The sequence below is a fragment of the Podarcis melisellensis genome, assembly GCF_964234715.1.
Source record: "Podarcis melisellensis genome assembly, chromosome: 3".
NCBI classification, from domain to species: domain Eukaryota; kingdom Metazoa; phylum Chordata; class Lepidosauria; order Squamata; family Lacertidae; genus Podarcis; species Podarcis melisellensis.
The window spans coordinates 102753016-102768802 of NC_138530.1; the positions used below are offsets into that span (position 1 = coordinate 102753016).

The 15787-nt window shown below is 47.2% G+C and overlaps 1 protein-coding gene across 1 annotated transcript in view; it reads left to right on the forward strand.

Moving 5' to 3' along the window:
* The first annotated feature begins 9624 nt into the window (after positions 1-9624).
* Positions 9625-15787, forward strand: part of SDC1 (syndecan 1) — a 34883-nt gene continuing 28720 nt past the window's right edge. Inside the window, exon 1 of the mRNA XM_081906505.1 lies at positions 9625-9854. Within this exon, the coding sequence (XP_081762631.1) occupies positions 9786-9854 (69 nt within the window). The 5' untranslated portion in view covers positions 9625-9785. The remainder of the gene's footprint in view (positions 9855-15787) is intronic.

The following is a 15787-nucleotide window of genomic DNA, read 5'->3' on the forward strand; positions in this document are numbered from 1 at the left end:
AAAATGTGCTGCAGCAGCAGAAGGCCTGCAGTTGTGTGATTGCTGGTATTTCCCTTCCAATATTACTGCTCTCGGAGCATGAATGTTTGTGGCAGGTCTTTTTTCTGCGTGAGATGGCTGTCTCTGGTGGAACAGAAACTCCTGCACCTTGACAACTGAGTTTGTGGACTGTGTAACACAGCAGCAGCCTTTTATTCCCTCTTCCTCTTATTTGTATTAAATTCTTTTTTGCTATTGTACATTTAAATTGCTATAACCGGTGTGGTCTAGTGGTTAAGAGCGGTAGACTCGTAATCTGGTGAACTGGGTTTGTGTCTCCGCTCCTCCACATGCAGCTGCTGGGTGACCTTGGGCTAGTCACACTTCTCTGAAGTCTCTCAGCCCCACTCACCTCACAGAGTGTTTGTTGTGGGGGAGGAGACTCCTGAAGGGGAGTGAAAGGTGGGATATCAAATCCAAACTCTTTTTCTATAACCCACCCTGACAGATAAGCAATCAAAACACTACTGCTATTACCACTAACAACTACTACTGATTTTCAGTCTCTCATTCGTGTGTGTGTGTGCGCACACAAATACACACATACAAACACACACAAATGGGATTCACCAAACCAGCCCTCTCAGCAGAAGCCCTGCACATGCACTTTCACTTGTGCAATGGGGTCCCCCCCACATCAGATGTGGCCCCTGAAATTGACTTGTGGCTGAGGCAGGAAAACCCCAGAAATAGAAAGCGAAAGAAGAAGTCTTGCACAGTCAAAGGATCATTGGGTTCCAGATCTTGATAGCTCCTCTTTGGAAGAATTAAGCTGCATCCGTATTTTCATCACCATCAGGCTCCCCCAAGGGAAGAAAGGAACAGTAGCTGTATCTTTCTCAGAGCACTTTCTGAATACCTGTCCCTCTTTTCTCCAAATGACAGTAAGAGTTTAAGTCTGTAACATGTGGTGTAATATACAGAGAAAGGAAAATATTTTCCTCAAAGAAGAAAAACCGTCCTACTTCTCCTCGCCCCACCTAGACTTTATGCAGGGTAGATGTCAACATAAGCAAGTCTGGCAAACAGCATCGAAGGCAAACCCACACACACAGAACACAAGACAACAAACCTGTCATACGGATCATTTCCACAGGCAGACCTACAAGCCTCCACCTACGTGCTCAGTTCCCCAGTGCAGAGAGGATTTGGGCATGGAAGCAGACACATACATGCCCCGTGGCAAGAGGTAAAGCACTACAGCAAGGAAGAAAAGAGCAAAAACCTGTTTGATGCAGATGCCCTGTTGGGAGGATTGTCTTAAGGAAACAGGCTTCTTCGACTGGGTGCCTTCCATCAGTTTTGGATTACAACAGCCAGCCAGCATTGATGGGAGCTGCAGTGCAAAACCGCTGGAGGGCACCAGGTTAGGGAAGACTCTAATAAAATAAGGGGTGACATTAAAGTAAGGTAAAGGGACCCCTGACCACAAGGTACAGTTGTGAATGACTCTGGGGTTGCGGCACTGAACTTGCTTTACTGGCTGAGGGAGCCGGCGTACAGCTTCCGGGTCATGTGGCCAGCATGACTAAGCCGCTTATGGTGAACCAGAGCAGCGCACGGAAACGCCGTTTACCTTGCTTCCGGAGTGGTACCTATTTATCTACTTGCACTTGACGTGCTTTCGAACTGCTAGGTTGGCAGGAGCAGGGACCGAGAAACGGAGCTCACCCCGTCGCGGGGTATCGAACTGCCAACCTTCTGATCAGCAAGTCCTAGGCTCTTTGGTTTAACCCGCAGCACCACCCGCGTCCCTACAAGGGGTGACATTAGAATCTACCATAAATAGGAAGCTGCCTTAGTCTATCGAGGTTCTGCCTGGCAGCAGCGCCTCTCCAAGATCTTGGGAGAAGTCTTAACAAAGAGTAGAAGACCAGAAGGATTATTTGTGTTCTTCTCTATATGTTTTTGACCATAATCTGGTCAATCAATATTTGCACATGCACAGCTGATAGGGTAGGAGAAGCTGATAGATTGGGTGCTTTTTTGCTTTTCGTTTTAGGAAGTTGCTGGGAATTGAACATGGGATGTTTGGCAGGACTTGCCGGGAGAGAACGCATGGATCCACTGCCAAATGAAAAAAGTCATGCAAGAGTGCTGCCACTGGGTGGCACAAGATGAGTCTATATAGGAGCGACAGGATGGGTAAATGAATGGTGACAGATAAGACAGTTGAAAGAGATATCAAGGATAGCACTTGCACACATGCTACAAGCTCAAGCTCAGAACGAACACAAAAAAGCACAGCATGATTGACATCTCTGATCTCAGGTTTCCTATATGGATCTCACCACATGGATCCATGAACAAGAACTTCAATTCTGCAGATGCCTCAATGGACACAAGAGCCAAGGAACCCGTCCAAAGAGCCATCATCGGAGGTAAAAGCGGAAACTCATACTCAGTGCAAGTCTATTTTGTGCCCTAAGCAAGGCTTGAGAACCCTCTCCTTCAAAAATAAATGAATGCTAACTTCAATTGTCAAAAACAGATGCCTTGTAGGGAAAAAAATGAAAAGCACAAAGCAGCAGGTAAATTATATGGGTACCAAAAGGAATTGCTATGGAAATAAGAAATATGGGGTGGCTGGGATTGCCAAATTTTGTCCTCGCTCAAGGCACCACATTACCAAAGTCCACCCCTGAATGTTGAAAGTGAAAATAGACAGGGACCAGTTGGTAACTTAGCTAAGGAAGGTCCTCCGTCATGCTCCTCCTCCTGGACCACCCAGTATCCTTGCAAGCCTATGGTTGTGGGCTGTCTTGACATACTAGCAACTTATTTCTTCACATGTTAAAAATGTTTATGTTGTGTGTGTGTGTGTGAAATGACAAGATCCTGGGGCTGCCGTGCAGTGGCCAAAAGGGTCGGCTGAGAAGCCTTCCTGACTTAAACCTTGCCTCTCTTCCAACTCTATGAGTCTTCCAAAATCATAGAGTTTGGGCCTGTGTTATCTAATCCTCCATCTGTAGTATGGAAATTGGTAGGAGGAGTTACGATGATGACTTAAGAGCACAAGCCTCCTCGGAAGTTAGGTCTTGGTGGGTTTGCATTGTTAGGGGTTGTTGTATGTAAGGCTTACTGCAGCGTATGCACATGAAGAAGAATAATTTGGATTTGATATCCCACTTTGTCACTACCCTAAGAAGTCTCAAAGTGGCTAACAATCTCCTTTTCTCTTCCACACCCACAACAAACAGGTGAGTGAGGCTGAGAGACTTCAGAGAGAAGTGTGACTAGCCCAAGGTCACCCAGTGCTCTGAACAGTCAAAATTATTATTAAAAAACCCCAAAAGTAGATTTACTCCCATCTCAGACTCTGGTTTACACCTCCTCCTTCCTAGTCCATCAACACCATCATTTGCCCTCTCCCCTCTTCCTTCTCTGCCTCCCTATTCTTTAGCCTTCTGCCACCTCCATCCAGCCTCTCACATGACCATAGTCTTGCCCACACACTTTCCATTGTCTCCATCTCCTGCCTTACCTAACTCAACTTGAGACAATGCCAAGAGAGATGCACAGGGGTATTTGCCTTCCTCATCCTTTTCACCCCACTTCCACTCAGCCTTACAGAAAGGGCATTAGACAGATGACTCACTAGCAACAGGACAGTAGGCAGACTGCCTGCATGGTGATTAAGCTGCATTGTTTCAACAGGATACGCAAAATGCACGTTCGCCTACCAGATGGGAGACTGCTGCTAGGCAGACTGAAGGTGAGAAATCCTAGCAGGTTGCATAATTTGATAAGCCAAAGAAAGATGGAAAAATACAGTTTTGCAATGGACTGTGCTAGTACCTTCTCCTGCGAATGCAGGCAGCCACAAACCCATCTGTCACCATGTTTAAATATACCAGTTGCGGCGATGCCTGCAATGTGGAAGGGCCATTGCCTTCCTCCCCTACTTGCAAGTTTTCTGGGAATAATCTGGTTGACTGCTCTTGGAAACCAGATGCTGAGATAGGTGGTCTGTTGTTCCGGTCCTGCAATACCCTTTTTTATGTCTATTGGACACTGGGGTGAAAGGAAGAATGGAGTAGTAATCTGAAACATGTCTTTCTTTCCGAGTTGGATCCAGACTTTGCCTTCCACGATGGGAAAGGTGCATTCTGTCCAGTGGATCTGGCAGCAGGAGAGAACATGATGTTCGCCAATTTGCCCTTCTCACTGTAGCCTCCAGCAACACCTCCCATGCTGTTCCAGAAAGTTCCCTAAACTTTTGGGGAACAGTTTGGGATAGAGGAGGGGAATATGCAAAACTCTCCTCTTCTTCTGCCACCAGAATGGCTTGAGTCAAGGAGTGCTTACCTAATAAACCCAGTTCCTCTTTCATGCTGGACCCAGACTAACTTATGACTGCTTGCTGCTTATAATTTTGTACTCGGGTTCTGATATCACAAGTACAAAAGATATACAGTATCACATTTCTGAAGAGTGCACAGGTAGATCTTTCAAATATGTTTGAATAAAGAGTCAGAAATGTGCATGTATTTTAAATGGAAAGTGGCAAGTGCACAGCCTCTGCCTTTTGTAGCTGGTTGTTGATACTGCAAGTACAAACTGTAAAAAGCAGTTCTTAGGTTTGTTAGTAATTCACAATCAGGAGTCTAGGGCTTACTTTTTTTAATGCAAAATGAGTAACTGAGAGGGTCATATTTATTTATGTAGAATCACTGTTTCACATTAACGTGCCCTTGAAACAGAGTGAGCTGTATAAATCAAAACAAATATTGTTTGTGGTCCCAGTTTGCATGATGCAGAGGTATTTCTAGGTAAATTTGACCATCTCATAAAATTGACTATTAAGATGCAAAACCATGCTTATCTTTTGTAGGATTCTCACTCCAGGGTTCCTGGGGTGAGGGGGGGAAGAGCCATCACACTTCCTATTAGTTTGGCCAAGAAACAGAGCCCAGTAGCTCAATATTGCAGAAAGGTAGGTTGCTCCAGCTGCTGTCTAATTGCAAAGAAGCGAAACCTCCACTGGTGTTAAAGTCTGGAAATAAGGATTTGAAGGAAGGAAAAGGGTAGCTATAATTAAGAAGCAGGCCTTAAAACATAATGATAATGACACATTTTTAATGCACTGTGGAAAAAATGTTGGCCATACACTTACATGGCTTGGGCCATCCCTTATATTTTAGTTAGATTTGCTAGTCATCATGAGCGTCAACAAGAAAGGAATGTGGAATGTTAGCATCCAAAATATTGTCAAAATACTAACTATCATGCTATCTGTGACAAATTGTGGAGGAATGCTGTTCCTTTTTATGCCCAGCTTATCAGCTGCCAAGATGCATTTTGCTAGCTGCTACAGGACCAGATGCCCATCCTTGGTTCAGTCCAACAGACTTCTTATGCTGTGAATGAACGATTTTTGATGGCAGCATCAGTATTCATTTACTCAGTTTGACAACTTAGAAGGTTTTGTATACGCCACTGTCCACAATTAAAGTATTCATGGGATGCCAACAGTACACACAGGAATGTCTTATTTGGGATTTTGATTTCAAACGCAAAACTTTTCATTCAAAATGTTAAAGTCCACTGCCTATCTATCTTTTCTTTTCTTTCTTTTTTCACATCTTCATATCAGTGCTAACTGGATTATATTTAGACATATTCCTAAAATGTCAACTAGCACAAAAGTCTTGCAGAAACCAAAGCAATTACTTTGCCAGAGAGCCTTCCTCAGAGACAGGAGCATGCTGCATTGCGAACTGATGGTTATTTTGATCACTTGTTGGAGGGCATCTCCAGTGACTTTCCCATCTCCCCAAATCTGACAAATTTGTTGGGTTTCCTCCCTGCCGCATGGGCAGCCTGAACCACAAGGGTGATTATCTCCTCAAAGGGCCTTGTATCTGCATATTAATTGCTCCAGATAAAGGATTGAAGCAACTGGCAGCCCTCCCTAAGCATATCTCTTTGAAGTAATTTACACTGGGATCAATGGAGCTGTGTAAAGGTATGCTGGGCAAAAATAGAAAACCTCAGATTTGCAGCCCTCTGAGTACAGTAGTTTCTCAGGTTACATACACTTCAGGTTACAGACTCCACTAACCTAGAAATAGTACCTTGAGTTAAGAACTTTGCTTCAGGATGAGAACAGAAACCGTGCTCCAGCAGTGCGGCGGCAGCAGGAGACCCCATTAGCTAAAGTGATGCTTCAGGTTAAGAACAGTTTCAGGTTAAGAGCAGACCTCCGGAATGAATTAAGTACTTAACCCGAGGCACCACTGTAATCATAAATCATAGAAGGGAACTTCCAGTCCTTGCAATGCAGGAACCACAGCGAAAGAAGCTCTAGTAGATAGCCATGCAACATGCCAGGTCCGTAAACAACTAGGGGACAGTTTGGATTAAAATATGTTGTTCAAAGTACAGTAATATTTCTTTTTAAAAAATCTCCCTAGGCATGCCCAAGCCTTGGGTTTTGTAGCTTGTTTGCTACACTTGTTAATACTGAACTATTTCAAGCTTCAGATGTGTGAACCTAATGCTGTAAACCTATCTTACACTTTTTAGGGAGTAGGTTCCAACTCACATCATCCTTAACTACTGGCCATACAGGTTGGGGCTGATGGGAGTTGGAGCCCAGTAACATCTGGAAGTCCATAGGTTCCTAATTCATGATGCACAGCTGTGCAACATTCCCAATCTCTCTTATTCTCTAACATGGTAAAAGGGGAGTAGCTATCCATAGTCAACTTGGGAAGAAAGCAACAGATTCTCTAAGCCTATGCAGGATGTCTCACCACCCATCTTTGTGCAGAGCATCACCAAACTATGGAAACTGATCCACCAGGAGGCAGTGATGGCCAGCAACTTTAAAAGAGGATTGTTAGACAAATTAATGGAGGAGAGGGCTTGTGGGCAGTAATGCCTCTGTACAGTGGCGTAGCGTGGGTTGTCAGCACCCGGGGCAAGGCAAGTAATTTGTGCCCCCTAACCCGTGGATTTGCGCCCCCTAACCCGTGGATTTGCGCCCCCTAACCCGTGGATTTGCGCCCCCTAACCCTAACCCCCAGGTGTTGTGCCCGGTGCGGCCGGTCCCCCTGCACCCCCCACGCTACGCCCCTGCCTCTGTATACTAGTTGCTGGATTCCACAGGAGGGCAAGAGTGCTTTTGTGCTTATGTTCTGCTTGCTGGTTTCCCACAGGGATGTGGTCAGCCCCTGTGAGAACAGAATGCTGGACTAGATGGGCCATGTCTTATGTTCTTATCTGAAAGCAGTAAAACTGCACCTGGAATTTCTGCCTAATAAATTTGGTGTAAGTGAAGCTCCCATAGGTTTTCAGCTCAGTTTTTGAGAAAATATCTCCATACACACACCCCTTTGCCATTGTCAGTTTATTTTTATGCTACATTTTACACAAATGTACTGCGCTCAAAGCCTGCACGGAAAAGAGGCAGCAATTTAAGTGCTTTTGACAGCGCAATAACCATAAATACACAATGAAAGCTCTAAAGAATTTCAATATAAATACTGGGAATTCAACAAGGCATTAAAGTGAGCAGGTATTGTTGATTTGCAACTCTCACCAGCCCACACCCAGCATGGCCAAATGGCAAGGAATGATGGGAGTTGTAGTCCGGCAACATCTGGAGCGCCACAGGATTCCCCATCCCAGTAGTCCTGCCTTTTCGTTGAACTGTGTTTTTATTTAGTTTTGTATTTAAAAAGGCAACTAACAAATACAACAATATGAAAAAGTTAATTTGCATTTCAGAACTTTAATCACAAAACATGCCAATAGTTCAGTGAACAATACATAGCACCGATAATATCAACATTCCTTATGTTTTTCCCCTGAAGAAGATGCAGTGCTCCTTGAAAGAGTGTTAGAAACTCCGGTATACTATAAGTAAGGCGCCAAATGGCTCCTTAAACCAAGGTTGTAGTCACCAAAATGGAATGACTAGTTGCCATTTTGGGGCAAGATATCTCTAGCCTTATTTTCCAAATGATGGACCGCCTGCGATTGATTCTCCGTTAAACAACTGGCTAGTTCAGATGACAAAACTGAGCTAGGTTAAGAGCTTTGCGAATTTAAAGACGAAAAGTCACTTGATCCAGGGACAGTCCACATATTGGCCAATTTTGACCTCTTCTTAATGGTAACTGCTCCTACTCGGACTGCACAGAAGCAGCATTCTGGTTCCAGAAATTCATACTGACTGTGCCTATAAAATATAGAATTCTACAAGATGGGGCATGAGTGTGTGAAAACAGCCCAGATCCAATATTCCCCAGGCATGCACCTCCAGATCCTGGCATCTTCATTGGGCGTAAGTGGTCGAAACCCAGGTGCAAAATGTGCCTATTTCAAACACTATTGAAGAATCATAGAATTGTACAGCATCAGATTCCCGGCTTTCGTAAATAAGCAGCTCACGTGAGACACACAGACTGCCATGCTTTATTCAGGAGAACTGAACATGCACTGTTGCTGCCAATAACCTCACACCCATCTCTTAGCTCTTAGTTATTTCTCTCTCGTGCATTGAACAGCTACCTGACAGCTGGCAAAGCTTTCCTCACAATTTAACCTCCTATCCAAAGAGGCAGCTTTTCCAAGCTTGGCAGGCAACAACCACCACAGCATGGCAACCTAGGAAGAGAGATTGTGTTACCAGGAGATTTCTTCTCCTCCAGGCAGGCCTGGAGCTTCTGCACCTCTAGAAAATCCGCTCTGCAGAGCATGGGTAGGCACCCAAAGATATATAATTTGGCTTTTTTTGATTGTATCATAATTTGGAATGTTTTAATGTGGTTTTTATTGCATTGTTAAAATGGAAACTTTAATAAATATTAATTTTTTTTTAAAAAATAGAAAATCCTGCAAGTCATCCAAACAAAGGGGAATGTTTGCAAAATCCACAAGCAAAGGAGCTGAGGAAGGAGCCGCCTCTTCAGCCAGACCTGACTTCGCCAGCTTTCCAAGCCCTCAGAAACCGGCCCGTCTTGTGGGGCCATTAAGGAAACCGAACTCTCAAGTCGCGCATGGCAACAAAGCCTCCCAGCTTGGACTCACTTCAAAGTCCTCCTAAGCGCAGGGAGCGAACGAGGGGCAGCCCCAGTCGCGCGCCGCACACCTGAGGGGCGGCTGCAGCCTCTGAGGCGTCGAGTCTCCCTGGCTTTCCCTCCCGCCCTCAAGTAACTCCCTGCTCTTTTGTTCGCTTCGCCTTATCGTTCCCAGGTGCTGGAGACCCGCTCTTTTATCTTTAACGCGCTTTTCTTGCAATTAATTGAACGCACACAGGGACCAAGGGGGGGGGGAGGACTTTCCACACACGCTTCCAAGCTCTTCTTCCCCTAAAATGCGCGGAGCCGTCGGGGTTCGAAGCCAAGGTCCGGCGACCCACGTGACCCGGCTGAAGGCGAGCGCGAGGCGGGAGGATTTCGTCAGCCACGCGGGAGAGGGAGAGAGAGACAAGGGCGGAGGGGGGGGGGGGAACCTCGGCGGGGCGAAGGAAGCTCTCCTTATGGTCCGAGCGGCAGGCAGGAGGGGGCGTGGCGGGCGGGCCGAGGGGCGGCGCCTCAGCCGGCCCGGGGGCGGCGCCTGGGCTCTAGGTGAAGGTTAGATTTATATCAGAAGGCAGAAGAAGCTGGTCCTGCTCCGTCTCGGTGCGCTTTGGTTCCGCAGCCGCCGGTGGCGAGAAGGCAGCGAGGAAGCAGCAGCAGCAGCAGCAGCCGAGGGTTTACCTGCCTTACCTACCTACCTACTTACCTACCTTGGCGATGGCAAAGGCGGTCAGCGTGGCGCGGCTGCTGTGCGCTTTGGTCTTTTGCTCGCAGGCGCTCTCGGCGGTGAGTAGGCAGCGCGGGAGGCGAGCTGGAGCGCCGCCCGGGCTCCCCGGCAGGGAGGCAGGGATGGTTGGCTCCACGTGGTCGGCGGAGAGAAAGCCCAGAGCTCCGGGGGGACTCGGGGGCACTTTCTTTTTCTCGGCTTCCCCGTCCTCCTCGTTCCCCTCTCTTGGCCTGAACTGGAGGGAAACGCGGGACCTCCCCCCCCCCCGCGCGCCTTTTCCTCCCTCTGCCCTGGAAAGCGGTTCCAGCTGGTGTCTTGGGAATGGTGGAAACCCCCAAGCGCCTTTCCCCTCCTTCCTTACACATCTCTCCCCCCCCGGTGCGCCCTCCCCTTTCAACAGGTTCTGGGGCGCAGAGCCCTCTCGAAAAGCCCAGCTTAGCGGGCTTCAAGACCAGCCTATTGTGTCGGCGGGGGGATTCCAGAGCCTGAAGGGTTTAATTCAAACCAGACCATGGAGGCTCATAACCTGATTGGAATTTTTCTCCCCTCCACCTCAAAGCGCCTCTCTCTCCCTCTCTGTGCCGCCCTGCTCCTTCTTTCCCCCTCCTCCTCCACCTCCCTGCTCTTAGCCGGATATTTGCCTTGCTCTGGGAAGCGGCCTGCCCGCTTTGCTCCCTGGTTTTTTGTGGTGGTGTTTTTTCAAACTCCGAAGGGCAGGTTGCAACTCGGCTACCTAAGCCAGGAGTTGGCACGCCTTGTCCCCCTTAAGGGCGGCTCTCCTGCTCTCCTCCTCCCCAAAATAGTTGTTCAATTATACTCCCCCCTTTTTTTTTTGGTGTGCAGAAGTCCCGGGTTCTCATTAAGGGGCTTCCTTGGAATAGACTAGCTGGAGAAGTAGCAAACAGGCACGGCGGGCTGTGCCGGTTCACACGTTACAAAGCTTCTCTGTGGGAGGTGACTCTGGAGGCGCTGATGTGCCATCATGGGTGGGGAAGTTGCGACATATGGTAATCCTACAGATGATGTGTGAAGGACTTGGATTTTTTCACATGGGAGGGGGGGGGGAGAGCAAGGATTTCTGGAACTAAGGCAGATGGGGGCAAATGCACTTTTGCTAATTCATGCCCCTGTGAGAACTTAAAAGATGAGGTTGCTTCTGGAATAGGCAGACTTCTTCCTATAAACTTGTGACAGCCTGGCGAAAAGAGTGCTGACAGAGCCACCACAATTACTTAGTCTTGCCAAGTAGATCTTGTGAGATGCTTTGCTGACCAAAGTCACCCACACAACTTCCCTGCATTTCCCCAGCCATTTGACCTGAGCTACCATTGGCTTTGTTCCCAAGAGGTGTAGATGTCAAGGTTACAGGTTTGATCTCTGTATGGGAGGGGTTGGACTAGAGGATCCTGAAGGGTCCCTTCCAACTGTACAATTTTGTTTGTCTTCATCACTGATGGTGGGGTAAAGGAAGAGCTTCTCCTTATTGAGATGCCTGGATCCTTAAGACGGATCTTGAATTTTGTTTCAAGGGTCCAAATAACAAGGGGCAGGGCTCTGGTTTTCAAAACGCCTGAAACAGCGGAACTGCTCAACACCCAGGCTTGAAGGCAGAACACTAATAGGTCTTCAAAGAGACTCTTTCTCTCTCCCCCCACCTTTTGCTTGCACAAGCAAGAATCTTCTCTTTTATGCTTAAATGAAGTAATTTTCTTCTTCCCCCTCCTTTCTAAGATGGTTTAATCAAATAGTTCAGGTACCAGCTGATAAAATGACACTTAAAACTAAATTGCAGACAGGATAGTTCTCAAGAACACTTCTTTTTCCTAGTGTTGGGCAGGATTAAACTTAATAATTAACTTGGTCCCACTAGTTATAATCAAAAGAGGGCATAGGTAGTTTGTTGGGTACCTGCACCTTTCTGCACTGGCACCTCTCAGCAGATATAATACTGTATGACTTTAGAATCTGTTGGCTTCTTTCCGTGCCTCATGTGACTTTAAAAATCTATTTCTATGGCTTGTGCAGTTAAAGCCTGAAACATGGTTTTAAAAGCTTAAACAGACACCCCTATCTTCATAATACCTGTTGCTTGATGTTCCCTATCATGTGCCACTTGGCATCCCCTTTGCCTATTTACCTTGCACAGAGAATTGCATCATTAAAAAGTTTAAAAACGGCAGTATGTACTTTGAATTCAAGTTCCAGGCAATCATTCTGGATACTTGTACAGTTGCAGCAAAACTAAAGACAGAATTTTTTTGCGGCTATACATCCGAAGCAAAATAATGAGTTGTCTGCTTTGAAAATTACAACCACAGAACATTAGTCTGTAAGTGAAAACAGACCGTATTCAAACTCTAGAACCTATAATAAATCTCAATACTATCTTTTTCCCCCTCTGAGCACTGCACCAGCAGATGTCGCCACTGAATAAACAATGCCCGTCTTCTATCTGCCACTCCCATAGCGTCTACCTTAACAAATCTGGAAATTCACATGTTCGTACTTTTACAGCATGTCTGTGCCCCGTGCAAAATTTAATTTGTTTCACTTGTAGAATCTTAAAATTGATCTGTACCATTGCTCAACCAAGGCAGTATGTACTGTAAAGAGAGAAAGAGAGAGTTTGGTGTGTGTACTCTACTGACCTGCATGCAATAAAACAGCCAACGGTTGAGCACTGGTGGTGCAAATTTCTGTCTGAACATGACTCAGTGTAGGTGAGAGCACATTTTTGCTTCTGCCATGGGTGGTGGCAGTGGCAAGGAAAGTGCCTGTCTAGCAGGCCTTTTTTGATGTGGTGAATGGGCTTTTAATTACCTAGCTAAGAAAGTGTTGCTTCGACAGTCTTGGAAGTCTGCTGCGTCAGTTTTGCGGGGTTCAGGCAGAATTAGGCATCGTAATGAGGAATCTGGAGCACTGTCTTTTCCATCTGTGCTGTGTCACTTTTGACTGAGGATGTGAGCAAGCTGCTTGGAGAAGTGTGGTCAACCACCCTTGACCTGCATTCTTGTCATCTTAGAGCTAGCTGATGGAGAGTGACTCTTTGGGTCTAGGTAAAGGTAAAGGGACCCCTGACCATTAGGTCCATTCGTGACCGACTCTGGGGTTGCGGCGCTCATCTCGTTTTATTGACCAAGGTAGCCTGTGTACAGCTTCAGGGTCATGTGGCTAGCACGACTAAGCCGCTTCTCGCGAACCAGAGCAGCGCACGGAAACGCCGTTTACCTTCCCTCCGGAGTGGTACCTATTTATCTACTTGCACTTTGACATGCTTTCGAACTGCTAGGTTGGCAGGAGCAGGGACTGAGCAACGGGAGCTCACCCCATTGCGGGGATTCGAACCGCCAACCTTCTGATCGGCAAGTCCTAGGCTCTGTGGTTTAACCCACAGCACCACCCGCGTTTGGGTCTAGAGGGTGATTAATGCGTCATTGCAGGAATAGAAGTGGGTAGGAATAGTGGGTCTTTTCCTTGAGCTCTTCCTTACCCAGTGAGGTTCTCTTGTCAGTTATCACACGTGTCACACAGTGGCGACTGTCCCCTTTGTTTTGGCAGCCCACCTTTGGGTATGCTTTGAGGAAACTGATTAACTTGGCCCATTTCAATTTAGTTTCTGACCTGGTCATGGCACTGCAACTGCCCTGGTTGATAATATTTGTTGGAACAGAGATGGAGGAGTGTGACCTCCCTCTTTGTTCTTGACCTTCTTGAATGGTACTGAGAGGTGGGTGAAGCTGCATTAATGTGGTTCAGGGCTCTTTTGAGAAAGTACGGTAGTTACTGGGAGGCCTGTTGTTCAGGGTAATGGGGATTGTCTTGTGACGTACTGCAGGGTTCCATCTAACCCTCTATGCTACATAACATGCCCACATGTTCCCCATGGGAGCCAGCATCAGATTTGTCATGTCAATCTATAGCTGGTTCATCAGCTTTGACTTCTTTTGAACTTCCTGCGAGATTATTGCAATAATGCTCTACATTGTTGCAAAAACTTCAATTGTTTCAAAACACTGCAGCCAGTTAACTGACCACAATCCCATTTACAGCTCCTATAACCGGCTGCACTGGTTGGTTGCTACTTTGTTTCTGGGTCTAATTCAAGAGGTTTACATTGTTGAGAGCATAAATTCAATATGTTGACATTTAGAGCCTTAAATGACTTGTGTCCCAAATATCTGAAAAATCACCTTCCTACCTTGATGTTTTGACACCTGAGATACCGTATTTTTCGCACCATAGGGCGCACCGGACCATAGGGCGCACCCAGTTTTTTGGGGGGGAAATAAAGGGGAAAAAATTATTTCCCCCCCAGGTGCGGGGCTGGGGCGGGGGAAGCTAGAGCTTCCCCCGACCCCAGCCCTCAAACAGGCAGCTCTCCGCAAGCAGCGGGAGCGCTCCCGCTGCTTGCGGAGAGGTCCGCGAAGCCTGGACGCGCTGAGCTCAGCGCGCCCAGGCTTCGGCATGCAGGCACCTCTCTGCAAGCAGCGGGAACGCTCCCGCTGCTTGCGGAGAGGTCCGTGAAGCCTGGACGCGCTGAGCTCAGCGCGCCCAGGCTTCGGCATGCAGGCACCTCTCCGCAAGCAGCGGGAACGCTCCCGCTGCTTGCGGAGAGGTCCGCGAAGCCTGGACGCACTGAGCTCAGCGCGCCCAGGCTTCGGCATGCAGGCACCTCTCCGCAAGCAGCGGGAACGCTCCCGCTGCTTGCGGAGAGGTCCGCGAAGCCTGGACGCACTGAGCTCAGTGCGCCCAGGCTTCGGCATGCAGGCACCTCTCCGCAAGCAGCAGGAGCCCAGCGCTGGGCTCCTGCTGCTTGCGGAGAGGTGTGCGAAGCCTGGAGAGCATGAGGGGTTGGTGCGCACCGACCCCTCTCACTCTCCAGGCTTCAGCGAAAGCCTGCATTCGCACCATAGGACGCACACACATTTCCTCTTCATTTTTGGAGGGGAAAAAGTGCGTCCTATGGTGCGAAAAATACGGTAAATATATATAAGATGCATTCTGTTGAAATCAGTTAAAACAGTTTGCAATAATAATGATGACGATGACGATGTGTTGTATCCCATTAGCCAGATGTTGTTGAACTGCAAGTCCGGTCATCCCTGACTGTTTGCTATGCTGGCTGGGGCTGAAGGGAGTTGGAATCAAATATCATCTTGCAATGCATTATACATAGGGCTACCTCTGAAAACGGTGCAGAAATTCAGCAGCCAGGGAAAGATGGTTTGAGCATATTACTGTACATTGATCCTGGCCCAACTGCACTGGCTGCCAAATAGTTTCTGGACCCAATTCACAGTGTTGCTTTTGACCTGTAAAGCTCAAAAGGACCCATGCAAACTACGCAGACTTTGCAATCAACATCTGAGGCCCTTCTTTGTGTGCTTCCTCCATGAGAGGTCCAGAAGGTGGCAACACGAGCAAGTGCCTTTTCTGCAGTGGCTCCTTGTTTGTGCCATGCTGTCCCCAGGGAGGCCCACCTGGCACCTTCTTTAGACACCAGGCAAAAACATTTCTCTTCAACCAGGCGTTCAGCTGATTAACATTCTATGGCTTTTAAAATGTGTTGTGGGAGGGAGGTTACTGGTTTATTTTTGTTACGTATTTTGCATTCTCATTTTGCATCGTTCTATTGTGAACAACCCTGGGATCTTGGGATGACGGGCAGTATACAAATTTAATAAATTATAATTATAATAACAACACCTGGAAGACAACAGGGTTGGTTGTGTTAATTGATCCCTCTGTTTGCCATCTTGGCAGATTGCATGAAATTTCTCTCTGCTGATCTGGCAGAGCAGGGTTCATTCACGCATGCAACTCATGACTCAGCGGAGCAGGCCATCGTGATAAGAACACACATATGTTAACTATCTCTTAAGGCCCATTGGTGCCAGTACTATTTATTTCAAGTTAGAGGTAATAAATCTGGAGTCTTGCTGTGCATATTTGGGGACGCTTTCCCCAAACTGTTTCAAGGGTTAAACTCTTG